Source organism: Pseudorca crassidens, chromosome 13 (genome assembly GCF_039906515.1).
Source record: "Pseudorca crassidens isolate mPseCra1 chromosome 13, mPseCra1.hap1, whole genome shotgun sequence".
Classification (NCBI taxonomy): Eukaryota; Metazoa; Chordata; class Mammalia; order Artiodactyla; family Delphinidae; genus Pseudorca; species Pseudorca crassidens.
The window spans coordinates 70922092-70939408 of record NC_090308.1 but is presented as its reverse complement, the minus strand read 5'-3'; the positions used below and the strand labels follow the sequence as shown (position 1 = coordinate 70939408).

The 17317-nt window shown below is 36.8% G+C and overlaps 1 protein-coding gene across 9 annotated transcripts in view; it reads right to left on the bottom strand.

Annotated features, from left to right (window-relative positions):
- Positions 1 to 3261: 3261 nt before the first annotated feature.
- The window catches only part of SNAP91 (synaptosome associated protein 91), a 158378-nt gene continuing 144322 nt past the window's right edge, over positions 3262 to 17317 (bottom strand). For all 9 annotated transcript variants that reach the window (XM_067702663.1, XM_067702665.1, XM_067702669.1 and 6 more), the window contains 4 exons: positions 10968 to 11051; positions 10103 to 10207; positions 6544 to 6646; positions 3262 to 4676 (listed from right to left, as the gene is read on the bottom strand). In XM_067702663.1, the coding sequence (XP_067558764.1) occupies positions 6554 to 6646; positions 10103 to 10207; positions 10968 to 11051 (282 nt within the window). In that variant the 3' untranslated portion in view covers positions 3262 to 4676; positions 6544 to 6553. The remainder of the gene's footprint in view (positions 4677 to 6543; positions 6647 to 10102; positions 10208 to 10967; positions 11052 to 17317) is intronic.

Genomic DNA, 17317 nt, shown 5'->3' with positions numbered 1-17317 from the left:
CGCGGAATTCCCATTCCTGTACATGTCTCAAAGTTGCGTAAAAAGTAATGTGGGGTTGGTGGAGGAGGGCATTTGTTCAGACACTGAACAAAACACATGGTGGTGGTAGGGTTATTCTGTTCACACACACAGAAAATGACGCAATCTGTTAACTAGTAAATGTTTTCTCTCTTTCAAAGAACGTGAGAACAATTCTTTCAGATCTAAAGAAGTGGTTCTCCAAGTGTGGTCTGGGGACTCCTGAGGATCTGAGACCCTTTTGAAGGGTCTGTGAGGTTAAAGTTATTTTTATAACAATACTGTGAGGTAAAAACTGTTTTCATAATAATACTAGGACGCTCATTTTCTCACAATTGTGCTCGTGGTGAAATTTCCCAGTGACTGCATGACACGGGACATGACAACAGATTGAATGCAGAAGCAGATATAAGAATGTAGCTGTCTTCTGTTAAGTCTAACATTAAAGAGATTAAAGATAGCAAAACAATGCCACTCTTCTAAATTTTTTTTAATTGGAATTTTTCATAAAAATATTTTATTGATGTTAATATAGAATAGTTTTAATATTTTAAAAAATGACTTAAACAAAACTTTAAAATTTTCTCAGTTTTAATTTCTAACATAGCCAAGTATTGACAGACATAACCCATATAAACAAAGCTTTTGGAGGTCCTCAATAAATTTCAGGGAATTCCCTGGCAGTCCATTGGTTAGGACTCTGCATTTCCACTGCTGGAGGCCCAGGTTTGATCCCTGATTGGGGAACTAAGATCCCACATGATGTGCGGCGAAAAAAAGTTCAAATTCAGTTCTGAGACAAAGAGTTTGAAAACCTCTGTTCTGCGATCAGATACAGAATACCTAATTATGGAATCAATTATAGCATGGATTCCTCTTTCAGAATTGTTTGACGAGGCATGTCGTAAGTGGAAATGAACTTGGATGATTTAGTGCTGCGGCTCTGACAGTTTAGCTAAGGTTAATGACCGTATCACTAAGCCACGAAACCTTGCTCCCTCATACATTTCCACTCATACAGGAGACCCGAATGATGTATCCAGTAGTGAAATGTGCTGTCAGCAAGGCTATGAGAAACAGAAGTTTTCTTACAGTCCAAGAGGATGAATAACAAACTACCACAAAGCCTGTTGCCTCAAAAGTATAGACCAACGTGACTTTTCAACTAAGACAACACACATTTTGAGTTTCATCAACTACTTCCACCCAAGAAACACTGTCATTACTGCTACGAGACCATGCCCTTTTTCCACCTTCAAAAATTTGGAGATCTATTGTTAAAGATGTGTCTATTTAAGAGGCAGACAGAGGGCTTTGCACGTTTTATCTTTCTGTGAACCAACTTCTCATGTATTTTTTTCACGTCCACTCCTTTCTTCCTCTTCTGAACCCCATGACTTCTCCCCAGAAGTCTTTGGTTTTTATTCTTGTTTTAAAAAGCACAACAAATAACATGAAAGACAGAGAACAAAGGAGACACTTTAGTACTGAGAGAACCACTTGTTGTAATCATTACACCATAAAGTAATTCAAACCTTCAACTCAAGATGGGTTTTCAATTGGTGTTAATGCTTCCACTGCAATGAGTTGGGAGAGCTATTCAAACTCTAGTAACATCTGACGATAACTGCACTATATGAGAGTTATTCTTTAGTCATCAGAAATACAACAGCCCAGCAGTATCCAAGTAAGTGAAAAGACCTCTAAGACATATACATAGTACTATATATAAAATAGATTAATTAATAAAGACCTACTGTATAACACAGGGCACTCTGCTCAATACTCTGTAATGGCCTATATGGGAGAGGAATCTTAAAAAGAGTGGATATATGTGTATGTATAACTGATTCACTTTGCTGTACAGCAGAAACTAACACAACATTGTAAATCAACCATACTCCAATAAAAATTAAAAAAAAAAAAGAACTAATGTACTGTGTTCATCCTTCAGACACATACCTACTGAAGTGCTAGCTGCTGAGGGTCTGAACAAGAGGAGACGTTTCCTGCCTTTGAGGCACCCAAATGGCCAGGGCAGAAGCCACCTTCCCAGCTGATTATAACACAGTATGTTAAGTGCCATAAAGGCCGATGAAAGTTGGGCTCTGAGAAGAGGGTGGGGAGCCATGATGGACGAGTAGGATTTAGCTGTACTCGTGGGGTTGGGGGAGGGAATTAAGGCAGAGGGCCCTGTGTTGGCCAGCAAAGTGACCACTTGTGTGAGCAGTGGTGTGGTCACACCCTGAAGGGTGTGCTCGCGTGTGTATGCACGCAGAGCCCAGGAGAGGCAGTAAAGGCATGCGCAACACGAGGAAGAACACCGCGGGTAAAATGCATCTGTGTTGAAAGTTCTCCAGAGAGATAAATCGTTTGAGCAGAGGACCTGATCCGGCATCTCATCTGTAAGACAATTCCCCACCCAAGGACATCAAGAATCTCACCACAGCAAGGTTCCAGCATCCAATTTAAAAATACTGCTGTTGTAGCTTCACCTATTAAGAATTTATACCACATGGGTCATTCAATGAAGGGAAAAAAGCATATTAAAAATGCTATATTAAGCTTAAAATTATTTACAATCTGAAACACATTTTTATTACAATATGCCTGCAAAGTAACATATGATCAAATGTAATCTATAAAAACATTACATAATCAGATACTAGCTTCTGAAAGTTAGTTCTCAAGATACAAATCCTAGGTAACTAAGGGAAAGACAATTTTAGAAATAGAAATGTGCTTCTATTTGAGGAATACTTCTATTTGAGATTGGACTACTTTTTGAGACACTGTAACAATCTAGTTACAGGCATCAAGTCATCCAATTTTACTAAAATTGGCTAATCTAGACTTTGTGTCCGAGTATCTGTGCATGCAAGTGTGTGAGTACTGTAAACGATTACTTAAAATCATACAATTCTTCAACTTCCACAGAGAATTCCTGCAAAACTATTATAAGAATTTAACCGCATATTTCAAAAGAAAGTTCATCCTTTTCTTTTTTGGAACATGGAATTTCAGTGTATTTGGCAGTAGCCACGCAGTCCCAAGTTTAATGACAGCTGATTAAAATTGTTCTTTTTATCCTTGTCTTTACTTTATTGGAAAATAATCAAAACTATGTTGGCACAGACCGCATTTCTCATCCTGAATGTTTTAGCATTTGCAATATTTTGTATATGATAAGTGCGTCATCTGAAACAGACTTTTTCCCCTAAGAAATAATCAAAGAGAGAAAGATTATGTTTGCATTTTCTTTGTTCAAGGTGTTTATTGCATCTCAGAGGGCATACATGCACTGGGTTTTTCAACTGAAATACAAAGAAAAGCCGTTTTGAGATTGGTTTTAGGTAATTTTTCCCCATTACAGTGTATGTTATCCCCACAGTAAATTCAGATACAACCACTTTTAAATGGTACCATACATCTATTGAATAATTTGAAAAAAAGGCGAACACCTTTCCAACCCAATATGCTTTAACGAAAAACTGCCAAGCCACTAGCAACACTGATCAACAGTGACCTCATTTATGCATCGAAATCTTAAGCCAAGCCATCAGCACAGACAATATGACAACAACTTAAAAATTAAAGAATACAATATGTACAGTAAAGGATACAATTCTCTGATTTAGTTTAAATTTTAATCACAATGGTACAACAAAACCTACTTTGAGTTCAATTGAGGGATGGAAGAACACCACGCTACAGAACACATAAAGAAATACTAAATTAACAGATGTACATAAAACCCACAAGAAAATAAAAATATGTGCAGTAATCTTTAAATTACAGTTATACCTTGGAGTGCCTTTATAATCACTTGAATAGCACATTTCTAATTGCATTTTCACAGACATGATGGAAATGGACCCTTCACTTTTCAGCACATTGAATCAAAAATGAACAAATAGGTCAATTTAGATGCAAAACCTGTCAAATATAATTAAAATATATATTTTAATATAGCAGTGATTGAATATGGAATTCTTCCCATATGAATTTCATTCTTGATAAGGTAGCTTCGAGGAGAAATATTTGTTATGGACATTAACCTTTACATTTTTTTAAAATAAAAGTTCTTAACATATACAGTGCCACAAAAATAAACACTTCCCACAACAGCTGAAGTTCCTGTGGTTGGAAAAGTGTACTCCACACCGAAAAAAGTTCTGTATATTTAAGAGTGTTTTCCTTACTACCTGATATCATCACACTATGTTTGTAACGTACATACAGAAGAAAAGAGAATTTACGGGGAGAGTTTAGATTTGTCCAAAAGTTATATATACATTGAAACCTTCAAAAACACAGACACGTCTTTCCAAATGGCTCACCACACAACAGCTGCATCATCCATCCATGGGTGAGGTCCAGAGAAGCACTAAAGGCATTAGAAACATCCATTCGTTGTTTACATCGTACAACACACAAAGAACCCATATACACTACAATTCTGAGAGTAGGGATAACAGCTAAGGTAGTACACATTCCTACTGTTCACTTTCACAGCTGTGCTACACGTTTTGGAAGAGAAGTTATGTATAAGCATTGGGATTGGTACTGGTGGCTCCCTTTGAAACTCTGAGCATCAGTCTTATTTGAAGTGTCCAAACTCATTATTTTTTTTTCCTATTCAGTCACAAAAATTGCAGCTGTAAAGATAAAAAGCACTCGAATTAGAAAACAATACTACGTACTCCTCAAAGATTTTACCTTCCTTGCAATTTTACTTCGCTGTTACAATGAAAATCTTTACACCAAAGGTTTTCGTATTACCAAAGTCACATTTATATACTTTTCACAATTCTTTAAAACAAGCTTAAAATTTCATCCGGGGGGGAAATAAAAAACTTTCAGTGTATAGCTTCATTTTTAGATAAGAAAATTCTATCGGCAAGATTTTGAAATTTGGATACTTAGAAACCTTAGCAAGACATTCAGTACCAATTAAGAACAGCTAACCTTAAAAAAAGGGCAGTGAAAAAAAGGGGGAAGGGCAGGGACTCCCTTTTTTTTTTTTGGTCCTTTTCAGTTATGGTTTTCAAGGAGCCACTAAACAGTTGCACAAGTGACAGAACAGAATAGAGGGGAGATATCCCTGGCGATTCAAAGCTTTCGCGTATGCCACCCCCCACTAGTCACCCTATCTCCCACGCTTCATCATCTCTGCCAGGAAAACTTTCCTGGGGTCTTCAGGCTTAGCCATGGGGGTAACTCTTCTTCAGAACATAGTCTGTATCTGTTCCTCTTTTGACTGTGAATCTCTGAGGGCAGGGGCTGTCTAAAGCATCTCTGTTTCAGGTCCTTATCGGAGTTCCTGCACAGACTGACAGCAATATTACTGAACAGAAGAAGGATAAAAGGCTGCCCCCTGCAGTGTCCTCGGTCATTCCTGAAACTTCAGCTGCTAAGAAGTAAGTGATCATTGTCTTACGTAAGCCTACCTCAGCCCAATCCACACCAAAGTGGGACAGAAAAGTTGGGCACAAGGAGAATGACTTGGCTGAGATGCCAAGGCCTTAAAATGATAAATTGTTTATTAATTTTGTATGAAGAAAAAACTCATAAGGCAGGAATCCACAAAAATCTTAGTAGGCATTTGAGAAAGTTTAAAAAAATATAGGTAGTAGATATAGGATAAAAATAACACTGGATGGGGGTCCAAAAGCTTCGACACTCTTACTGCTCTGCCAGTGTGGCCTTGGGTAAATCACTTAATGCCAAGGAACAGTTTCTTTAGCTGTGAAATGGAGGCAAAAGTATCTGACTAGTTTATCTCGCAGGGTCTGATCTTCTACAGAGATGGTCAAAGAGTTAATGACTAGCAAGTACGAAAAATACCATGTAAATGAAAAGCATCATTAATACTGTTCATCCACATTCAGCAAGTATTTCTTGAGAACCTACCCACTGTGTTAGGTGCTGGGGCTAGTAGTAAACCCTTTTCCTTCATCAGTTTTCTTCTGTAAGTCCACTATTAGTCATAATGTAATTTCATAAACTACATTAGAAATTTAAAACTAGAATGTTAGAAATTTAAAATTTTGCTTGAATGCAGAAATACAAAATAATAATCTAAGCTTTATTTGATGAGAATAAAGGAGAATCAGCAAAATAAAATTATAATTATTGTAGCCAAATATATTCTTAGACAATTTCTAAATGAAGTATTATAAATGTTACCTTTCCATAAATTCCAGTCATCATAGAATGAAGTGGTAATTTTCTAATTTATGTAGTAGCTTGGGCAACTTTGTGCCTTATCAGTATAATCTTTGTGCTTTCCAGTGTAAGGACAATTTGGAGGTTTCTCTCCCTCTTAGTTTTATAGATTAAGATTAAAAAAATCATTGATAAAGATAGCTTTCAGTATTGCTTTAACAAGCATAAACATTCAAATTATTATTATTATATACATGTATTTAAAACACAGAAGTACAAATATTATACCTAATAAAATAGCTAAGCACAGCATAGGTCATTATTACAAGCCCACAGGAAAAGCTCAATATTAGATACCTTAAATTGTTTACAAGAAATCCTTGATGTTAAGATCCGCTAATGGGTCCTTTGCTGGAGGTTTCTTGGGACTCTGAGTGGCAGGTGTAGGGCTTGGAGAAAGCTAAGGGGGAAAAGCCAGCCCAAGACAGTGGAAACAGAAAGCAAACAGAGAGAAAGATAAGCATTAGGCCGAGCACATACCACAGAAAACAAACATGCAGAAGATTAGATGGCTAAAAGTTTACAAAATCTACTTTGTTCTACTTAGTCACAGTGTTGTTTTAGATTTTGGATTTATAAAACACACTTCAAAGAATATTGGCTTTCTTGAAATTCTTTGACATCAAATTTAGCCAAAGTAAAATTTGAGGACTCTGGTAGAACAATATGGATGTTAGTTAGGGAAGATGTGAAAAACTAGTCACATTAAAGCTATTATGAATATACAGTAAAAAAAAAAAAAAAAAAAAACCCAAACAATTTCTCTATTCAAAGCATTTTTCTTTGAGTTATTAGTACCACTAAACTAATAAAGGAATATAAATGACTTCTCTTAGAGTGACAGTGAGTTTGAAGGAAAAATGGGAAGAAAACAGCTTGCAGAAAGTTCCTTAAGAAATTATTTTAAAATATCAGCTAAATATACTAGGATTTCATGTAAAGTATTTTAAGTGAAAACCTGTCAAGTTTTGGGGCACTGTTAGTTTCAGATGAGCAAATAGTCTCCTAGTTATGAATGTCGCTAATTCCAATCTTGCCTATCCAGCTTGTAGAGAGGACTCATTATTACAGACTATAGAGAAGAATCATACTAAACCTGCCGCAAAAGCAACAAAAAATTTTCTTACCTTGTTTCTGTTTAGTGAATACCTAAATTATTTCATTGTGTGACAGACATAAGTTCTAGGAACAGGCTTTTGCAGGAATGTTAAGGTCCAAGGCCTTGAAAAAGGTCATGGAATTTACACAGAGCAATAACTGACCTGTATCCTTTGAATCTAATTAATTTCCTATGCTTATAACATGATGGAAACCTCAGAGACTTGGGATTGTAGGGCACGGATGTATGTTTTCATTGGTTCCATAAACAAAGCTCCAGAAGTAAGAAGTTTTGGATTTGCTCCTATGTCCATGAACTACTGACTGACTGCAGTATTTATCAGTCAAATTTCCATTTTTAAAACTGGGATCGTATTTCATAGAAAGACCGGGGTAAGGGTCAACGTTGTCTGGAAGATAAGAAACTCAAGGACTGGTCTATAATTAATAATTAGGTGATATGACAACATCGTGATACTAACCAACTGAGCAATAGTGGCATAGTCCACATATCAGTAATGAAAAACTGTTTTGTTTTCTAAAGCTATCAACTCGTGTTTATTTTCTTATCTAGTATATAATCAGCTATGCTTCTTCTCTGATATAGGAAATACAATCTAAAAATTGTGTAAGTATGGCATACCATTTCCTAAATTACCATAAATTCAATTAAATGATTGAAAACACTGTGTTTTCATCATATCATCTATTTTTCATTTTCATTCTTTGAATTAAGTAAGCAAACTGATGCTCTGTAACACTAGTATCACACAGAAAAACTACCTTTAATAATAAAATTATATTAATTTATTTCTAAAGCTTTCAGCACACCAAATACAATGACTTTTAAAAATCTCATAAAAATAGGAACATCTTTCCTTTTTTTCAAAAAGGTGGTAGATAGTCATGGATATATTTAACCATCAAGGAGACATTCACAATAAATGAGATCCTTCTTAGAATTTAAATATATCCAGATTAAATTTAAAACCAACTATTACACCTAAAAGCTTCCTCACTACCACCCCACTCCCCCCAAACAACTTTAGGCAGCGTTCATTAGTATGAGAGCAGAACAGAAGATTTCTCATGAAGCCAGTGCTTTGGCTATGGCCTTGAAGGCTAGAGTCTCTTACAGTGTAAATTCATCTCTCTGGACACCCACCATTCTCTCTCCTGGTCATTATGGCTTTTGAGGGTTAAAGTAAAGAAGCTGAAGAAAGCAAATTTTGGGAACAGGTAGAAAATGAATTTAGAAATGATTCAAGGAAGCAAAGGGGATTAAAGTACACTCAGAAAGTTCACAGTAGGATTCCTTGGCTGAAACAATAAAAATACCCATGTGGTAAATTAAAAACATTATAGAAATGAAACTATTTCCTGATATCCTTAAAATATATATGAGCTATGTGAATAGGACTAGCATGGTGCTAGTAGTTACCATGTTCTGTCTCCATCTAAATCAATTTCTCACAGTGACCTCTTTGGTTCTACACATACCTTCACTTTGGCCAGGCAATTTATAAGAGTAATAAAGAAAGGGTGATTCATCAGTATGAACATCACTATTAGCAGCAAAACAGTTCAACCAAGTGCATATATTTTAGCATCTTCATAAATGGAGGTAGCACATTGTGCAGTAAGACATTTGGCCTCATCTAAAGAGAGGTTTGCCCTTTGTCCTGGACCCTGGTAGGTAACCTCTCAACCCTTGGAAACGTCCTGAGTGATACGAATGTCTTCATTATTCAGGGTGGGTGTCTGGAACCACACCTGATAATTTATGTTAACAAGATGACTCAGGGTGGAGGGTTAGCCATGCCAGAAAGACCAGCCACGTGATTACAGAGTTAAGTCTTTGGGCCACAGGATATGAGCCTGACCTTCAGGGAGGGAGGAGGGCTGGAGACTGAATTATTTCCCACGTGGTTGAACTCAATCAGTCATTCCTATCTAAAGAAACCTCAATAAGAACTCTGCACGCTGAAGCTCAGGTAAGCTTCCTGGGTTGGCAGTATGGCTTGCGTATCCTCACACGTTGATGCCAGGTGGGTAATGCATCCCTGAGGACAAAGAAGCCTCATGTGTGGGCCCCTCCCAGACTTTGCTCATCTCTTCTTTTGGCTGGATCTGATTTGCATCTTTTTACTACACTTAAAGTGTCATCATAAAGTTAGTGCTCCCCTGAGTTCTACGAGTCATTCTAGAAAACTGTCTAATCTGAGGATGGTCCTGGGAACCCTCAAATCTGTAGGCAGCTGGTTGGAAGTGAGGGTGGCCCCTGGGACCTGAAGGGTCTGATGTGAAGGCAGCCTTGTGGGAACTGCTCCCTCAGGCTTTGCAGTTTGGCAAGCTCACTGCAGTTCGTGTTACTAGTCTTGGGCAAACCTGGCAATCTGGAGGACTGTGTCACTAACTTTCCGTTTGGCTAACTTTGGGAACACATAATAAGAGTATGGATCAGAGCTGCTCATTTTTTCTGGACTAAATGCCTGGATACTTTAAACACCTGGTAGTTCTCAGGAATCATCCTGAATTAAGTAGGAGAGGAATGGAGGGACTTTAGGACAGTTAGTTATTTCCATCATTTTCCTCCAAATGTCACACTATGGCTCATCTCTCTTCCATGTTCCCTTTACTTCTGAAGCAACAGGTATGAAGACTGTATCAGGTAAAAACATTTTTAAACAGTTTGTCACATGACAGTTTTCCATTTATAAAGTAATGTCATTCTTTTGTGGGACATTTAAAAACGGACCTGTGTGCCAGGTACAGCTGCGGCTCCAAAGGGTGGCCTCCTCATGGGCTGTGCAAACATGACAGGCTGCTGAGGCATCACGGGCATGCCTGTCCCAGCAGGAGGCTGAAAAGCAGAGCAGTTCATAGCATGAGTGGAATCTACTCTGGCAATGCCCTGACCTTTACGTCTTTAATATGTTCCTGAAAATTTTTCTTTCCTTTTTTTTTTTTTTTAAACCTCTTTATTGGAGTATAATTGCTTTACAATGCTGTGTTAGTTTCTGCTGTATAACAAAGTGAATCAGCTATACGTATACATATATCCCCATATCCCCTGAGGAATCCAGGTCTGTGAGAAAGTATAATTTGTAATTTTGAACGATGGGTGCTGGGAGGCTGCCAGATGGCAGAGAATCACTGAGGGGCAGTAGGAGTCTGGCTGGCCACAAAGCATCCTCACCCCACCCAGGCTTTGCTGTTGTTTATCCATCTCCTGGAAGCATAGTTCTTGAAGAGATGAAAACTTGTTTCTTTACGGAAAATGGCTCTAAAATTTGCTAGTGATGAACGTGGTAAGTGAAAAGTCCTAGTATAGTGATTAAAAGTGGATTTTGATGATTGAGCTAAAAATATGTTTGGTAAATAGTACTTCAAAAATGACATAACAGTGTACTATAAAAATTATTTTGATGGCAGAATTTAAGTGTCTTGTAAGTGACTCAGTCATGCCCTCTGTAGACTACTTAATGTCTAAAGCAGATGACTTAACTTTTTACATTTTACTTCACTGCATTTTGGGGAGAATTATATTCTATAGTTAATATGGGATTTGGTGAAGGCCGTCGAAGTATTCATTACAATTTTTAGCACCGGTCATCACTCACCATTGCAAATCCTGCTCCAGGCTGTCCGACAGATGGGGCCCCGGCAACAGGAGGAACTGAACTGGTTGGAGGTACAGCTCCTTGCTATGAAAACGAAACAACACACACACACACACACAAACAACAACAAACAAAAAGAACCAATATAATTTGGTTTTAAAATGACAGAATACAATTTTAAAATGCATGCCCTTAAGTATGTGTAAAGATGTAAAGAAGTCTCAAATTTCAGTTTTAAATTAAAAAAAAAAAGGCACTAGCACCACGCCAGTGATACGAAGAAGGTTACTAACTTGATGTTCACTGTTGTGGTGCTATTTGGGTTCACTTATTCGGGCTTAGCTTACACTCAAGCACTGGGCTTCGTCTCTATCTCCTTATACCACCCTCACTGTAAACAAGTCAAATTTTTCTAAGCTTGTCTTTTCCTATCATTATATCCTCCAATAGGCACTGAATTAGAAATTTAAAGAATGCTTTCATTTACATTTTTAATGCTTGGTTTCCATTTTCCCCCCCATTTTTATATTATTCTTTCTGTGTTATATTTGCTTCTGACTTTTGACTGTTGTACATTTGCACAAAGACCAAAATTAATTCTAAGTTTTAGGAAGCATTTAGAGGACTGCACATAATATCATACATATATCCCATTTCAGGCACAGGTTTGATAGTTTTCAGTCACACACCAAACCCCCTAATATTTCCCTTATGTATAAAATTAACCCTGCTGCAATCTCTTTAAGTTAACCGTTAGAGCAAAATCCTAATTGAAAAAGAAAATACTATAGTAATATCAACAAAAATGGTGGAATAAGGAACTCGAAGAGTCCCCCTAGGCATAAAAGCAATGGAAAAACAGGCAAAAATGGTCAAAATCAACTTTTTTGGAACTCTGGAACCTAACTAAAAGTTTGCAGCAGCCTACAAAGTACTTAATCAAAAAAAAAAAAAATCAGCTGAATCTTGGTAAGAACATTGAGCTTTGGGGCATTTTAACTTACCCTAGAGTTCCAGCCACTGTTCTCCAGTTCAGCTGTAGCTTTGAAAATAACAGCACACAGTCCCAGTAATAGTACCGCGAGGAGCAGAATATATTTTAATTATTTGCTTTGTCTTGTCTCATGTATAGGTGGCTCCCTGGAAACATTGGCCCAAAAGGCTTGTCCTTATCTTGCCAAACTGGGAACCCATCTAGTGCTAAAGCTGTTACCTGAAGACATTTGTGGAAAATACTTAAAGGCAAATTTTTCAGTTGTTGCTGTATCAGGCAATGGATATCAGTCAGCAAAAACAGCAGACTAAAAAAAAGCTCAGAAGGAAAGGCTGGAGAATGAGATGCTTTGAGGATTAAGGGGTTGAAAAACCCAGACCTTCTCCTGGGAATTTAGATAGCCATGCACATGCCCAGGGCTGTGCATATGCTCAGGAAAGATGTGAGATGCCTCTGGGTTGACTTTGAGGCTTTAAGAAAGCAGCAGTGATCGCTAAGGCAGAGTTGCAAACTGCCTGGTTGAGTCTGAAGTCATGCCTAATACATACTCAGAGCCCCTCTGCAAAGACTGGGAGATATTTTTGGTTCCAGGAGTTTAAGTAGTATCTGTCTAATCATTAGCTGACCACTTAGCTAAAAGGACAAAACAAACCAACAAACAATACCCCCTCCCTCCAACCAAGGTAGAAAACAACAAAAAAGGTAGCAACAAAAACCTTGGGGAGAGGGTAGAATATGATTTCCAAAGCTGCCATATTATAATATTCAAAGTGTCCAGGTTTCAACAGAAAATTATGAGGTATGCAAAGAAACAAGAACATATAGTCCATATGCAGGAGAAAGATCTCAAATCAATAACCTAAACTTCCACCAGAAGGAACTAGCAAAAAGAAGAACCAATTCCAAAGTGAGCAGAGAAAGGAAATAATAATGATTACACCAGAGAAAAGTGAAATAGAGATGGGAAAACAAAAGAGGAAATAGAAGAAACCAAAAGTTGGCTCTCTGAAGAGATCAATAAAATTAACAAACTTTCAGGTAGACAAACCAAGAAAGAGAGAGAAACTTACATGACCAATATCAGGAAAGGAAGTGGAGATATTACTACCAACCTTGCAGAAATAAAAAATTATGAGGAAATATTATCAGAAATTACATGCTAAAACATTAGATAATCTAGATGAAATGGTCAAATTCCCCGAAAGACACAAACTACGAAAACTGACTCAAGAAGAAATAGAAAAATCTAAATAGTGCTATAGCAAGTAAAGAGACTGAGTCAGTAATCGAAAACCTTCTATCACAGAAAAGCCCAAAACCAGATGGCTTCACGGGTCAGTTCTATTACATTTATAAAGGAGAATTAATTTCAATCCTTCTCAAGCTCTCAAAAAAAAAAATAAAAAAAATAGAAGGGGAACATTTTCTAATTATTCTTTGATTCCAGTATTACTGTGATACCAAAGCCAGACAAGAACATCACAAGAAAAGAAAACTACAGACCAAATCCTTTACAAACATTGATACAAAAATTCTCAACAAAATAATAGCATACCACACCCAGCAGCATATTAAAAGAATGACACACCAAAACCAAGTGAGATTTATCCCAGGAATGCAAGGTAGGCTCAATCAATGTAATATGTCATATTAATAGAATATAAGAAAAAAAAGATCATCTCAGTAGATGCAGAAAAAGCATTTGACAAAATCCAACATCCTTTCATGAACAAAACAACACTAAATAAGCTAAGAACAGAAGGGTAATTCCTTAACCTGATAAAGGGCATCTGCAAATAACTCATGGCTAACATCGTACTTAATGTTGAATGACTGAAAGCTTTCTCCCTAAGAACAAGACAAAGATGTACTGGAAAGTCTAGTCAGGGCAATTAGGTAAGAAAAAGAAAGAAATAGCATCCAGAAAGAAAGGAAGAAATAAAACTATATTTGTAGATGATATGAGCTTATATACAGAAAATCCTAAAGAATCCACACACAAAAAAACTATCAGAGTTAATAAACAAGTTCAGCAAAGTCACAGGATACAAGATAAGTATACAAAAATGAATGTGACATTCACCTTACACTAGCAATGAACAATAAAAAATGCAATTATAAAAAAATTAATTTACAACAGCATTAAAAACAACATACTTAGAAATAAATTTAACAGAGAGTATAAGACTTGTACACTGACAACTATAAACCGTTGTTAAAGAAATTAAAGAGGACTCAGATAAATAGAAAGATGTCCTCTGTTCATGGACTGGAAGACAAGATTGTAAAGATGGCAATATTTCCCAATTTGCTTTATAGATTCGGAGTAAACCCTATAAAAATTTCAACAGCTTCTTTTGGAAAAATGGACGATCTGAACCTAAAATTTATATGGATATGCAAGGGACCCAGAATAGCCAAAACAATCTCGTAAAACAAGAACAAATTTGGAGGACTCACACTTTCTGTTTTCAAAACTTACTACTAAGCTACATTGATCAAAACACTGTGGTGCTGGCATAAGAACAGACATATAGGTCAATACAACAGAATAGAGAGTATGGAAATAAATCTATATATCTATGGTCAACTGATTTTTGAGAAGAATGCCAAGACCAATAAATGAAGAAAAACCAGTCTTTTCAACACATGGTTCTGGGATTAACTAGATTTCCACATGCAACACAAAGAATTTGGACCACATATGAAAATAAGCCTAAAATAGGTCAAAAACCAAATGTAACAGATAAAACTATACAACTCTTAGAAGGAGATCTGGGTGTAAATCTTTAAGCTTTGGATTAGGTAATGGCTTCTTAAATATGACACCAAAAGCAAAAGCAACAGGGCTTCCCTGGTGGCGCAGTGGTTGAGAGTCCACCTGCCGATGCAGGGGACACGGGTTCGTGCCCTGGTCTAGGAAGATCCTACATGCCGCGGAGCGGCTAGGCCCGTGAGCCATGGCCGCTGAGCCTGTGCGTCCGGAGCCTGTGCTCCACAACGGGAGAGGTCACAACAGTGAGAGGCCCACATACCACAAAAAAAAAGCAAAAAAAAAAAGCAAAAGCAACAACAATAAAGATAGACAAATTGGAGCTTATCAGAATCAAAAACTTTGTGCGTTAAAAGATACTACCAAGAAAGACAACTCACAGAATGGGAGAAGATATTTGCGAATTATGTATCTGATAAGCATCTGGTATTCCAGAATAATAAGGATCTCTTAGAACTCAACAATAAAAAGACAACCCAATTATAAAATGGGCAAAGGACATGAACAAACATTTCTCTGAAAAAGGATATACAAATGGCCAATAGCACATGAAAAGATTCTCAATATCATTAGTCATTAAGGAAATGCACATGAAAACCACAATTGAAACCCTATGCATTGCTGGTGGAAACATAAGATGATGCAGCTGCTGTGAAAAAGTTTGGCAGTTCCTCAAAAAGCTCAACAGAGTCACACAAGTTCTGGCAATTCCATTCCTAGGTATATTCCCAAAAGAACTGAGGACATATATATTCTTACCAAACTTGTATACAAATAACAGAAGCATCTTTCATAACAGCCAAAAGTGGAAACAACACAAATGTCCGTCCATTAATGAATGAATAAATAAAACGTGGTATACCCAAACAATAGACTAGTCAGCAATACAAAAATGAAGTACTGACACATGCTACAACACGGATCAACCTTGAAAACATTATGATAAGTGAAAGAAGCCAAAAAGTCAGGCACAAAAGGCTCCAAAGTATATGATTCTGTTTATATTAAAAATCCAGAATAGGCAAGTCCATAGAAACAGAGGAAATTTTTGAATGTCATGGTATAGGGAAGGGGAAAATTGGGAAAGACTGTGTTCCTTTTTGGGGTGATGGAGATATTCTGGAATTAGAGAATGGTGACGGTTTTACAGCATCAAAAATATACTAAAAATCACTGAATTATACACTTTAAAGTTGTGAAAATGGTGAATTTAATGTTACATAAATTTATCTCAAAAATTTTTTAAATGAAAGAAAATCCAAAGGGTAGCAGAAAAACCCACCCGGCCACCGCACGCTTCTTTGGCCTAAGGATGATTTTGAGCTGATTATTTTGAAGAACGGCAGGAGAAACTCTGAAAATGGTAGAAATTAAACTTTTGTAAGGGACATTTAGATTTATAAAGGAAATCTCCACTTGTAAGGGTGTCTCCTTCTCTGTACTGGGAAGAGAAGGATGACTAAATCACAAGAGAATCTTATCAATGGAGAAGTCACTGACTTAAATCTACATAACAAATCTTACCTTTGTTGACCCTGCTTTTCCTGGTAACCTCCCCACATCATTCTTTCTTTTGTCTTTAGCTGAAGATGGTATATTTAAGCTGGTGGCTTGGGCCACCTTGGGGAGTTACTCATTTTTTTCTCTGGGTATCTCCCTGTATATATGAGGCATACATGTTAATAAACTTCTGTTTTTCTCTTGTTCATACGTCTTTTATTACACGAGTCTCTACTAAGAATTCAGAAGGATAGCGGGAAAGTTATTTTTCCTCCCCTACAAAGGAAGTATTATACTTCACATTCACTCTACTCAATCATTTCAACAGGTTAGGTGGTAGGCTATTCACTAGACCCAGAATTGCATATTTTATCAGATTTGTGGCATACAATAATAACTGTATTTACAAGAATTGTATCATTAGGACTTAAGACTGTGAAAGAAAAAAGCTACCAAAATAAAATGAACCTGCAGATAATCCTGATCAGACAAATGGGTCAAAAAATTTAAAGGGAGTCTGTTTGTCATTTTGCTCAAATGGTAGATTAACTCTTAATAATTTACTCCCTCAGTGTTATTTGTCCTAAGGTTTTAAAAGTTGTTTTCTTTTTCAACACTCAACAAAATCTTTCACCTATAGGCATATAAAGATTAGTTGTTTTTAGGGGGAGAGTTGTGGATTCTGTGGCCTCCTGCAAAATGCACATATTTCCGAGTTGCAAGTACCTTCCTAGTTTGTCTGATGGAAACTTAACAGGTCTGTTGTGCTCAAAACTAGGAATGAGTAACCCTCTTGATGGCCATGATGATATGCCAGTCCTGTTAAAGGTTTTTAGATATAACTTGGGTTCTGTGGTCTGAAAAACTTTAGAGCTGCACCACCAAGTAAAAGCAAGGCTACAGCGTTGTTCAGGAAGAAGAGCTTTGCAGTAAATGGCAGTGAATTTTTATACAACTAAGTGAGGGTTAATAATGATAAAATAACTGCATAGGACAGCCTTCCTATTATTACCTAAAATGTTAAAGAAAATAAACAAAAGAAACAGGACTACATGTAACTCTGCCCTCCTAATAAATTATTTC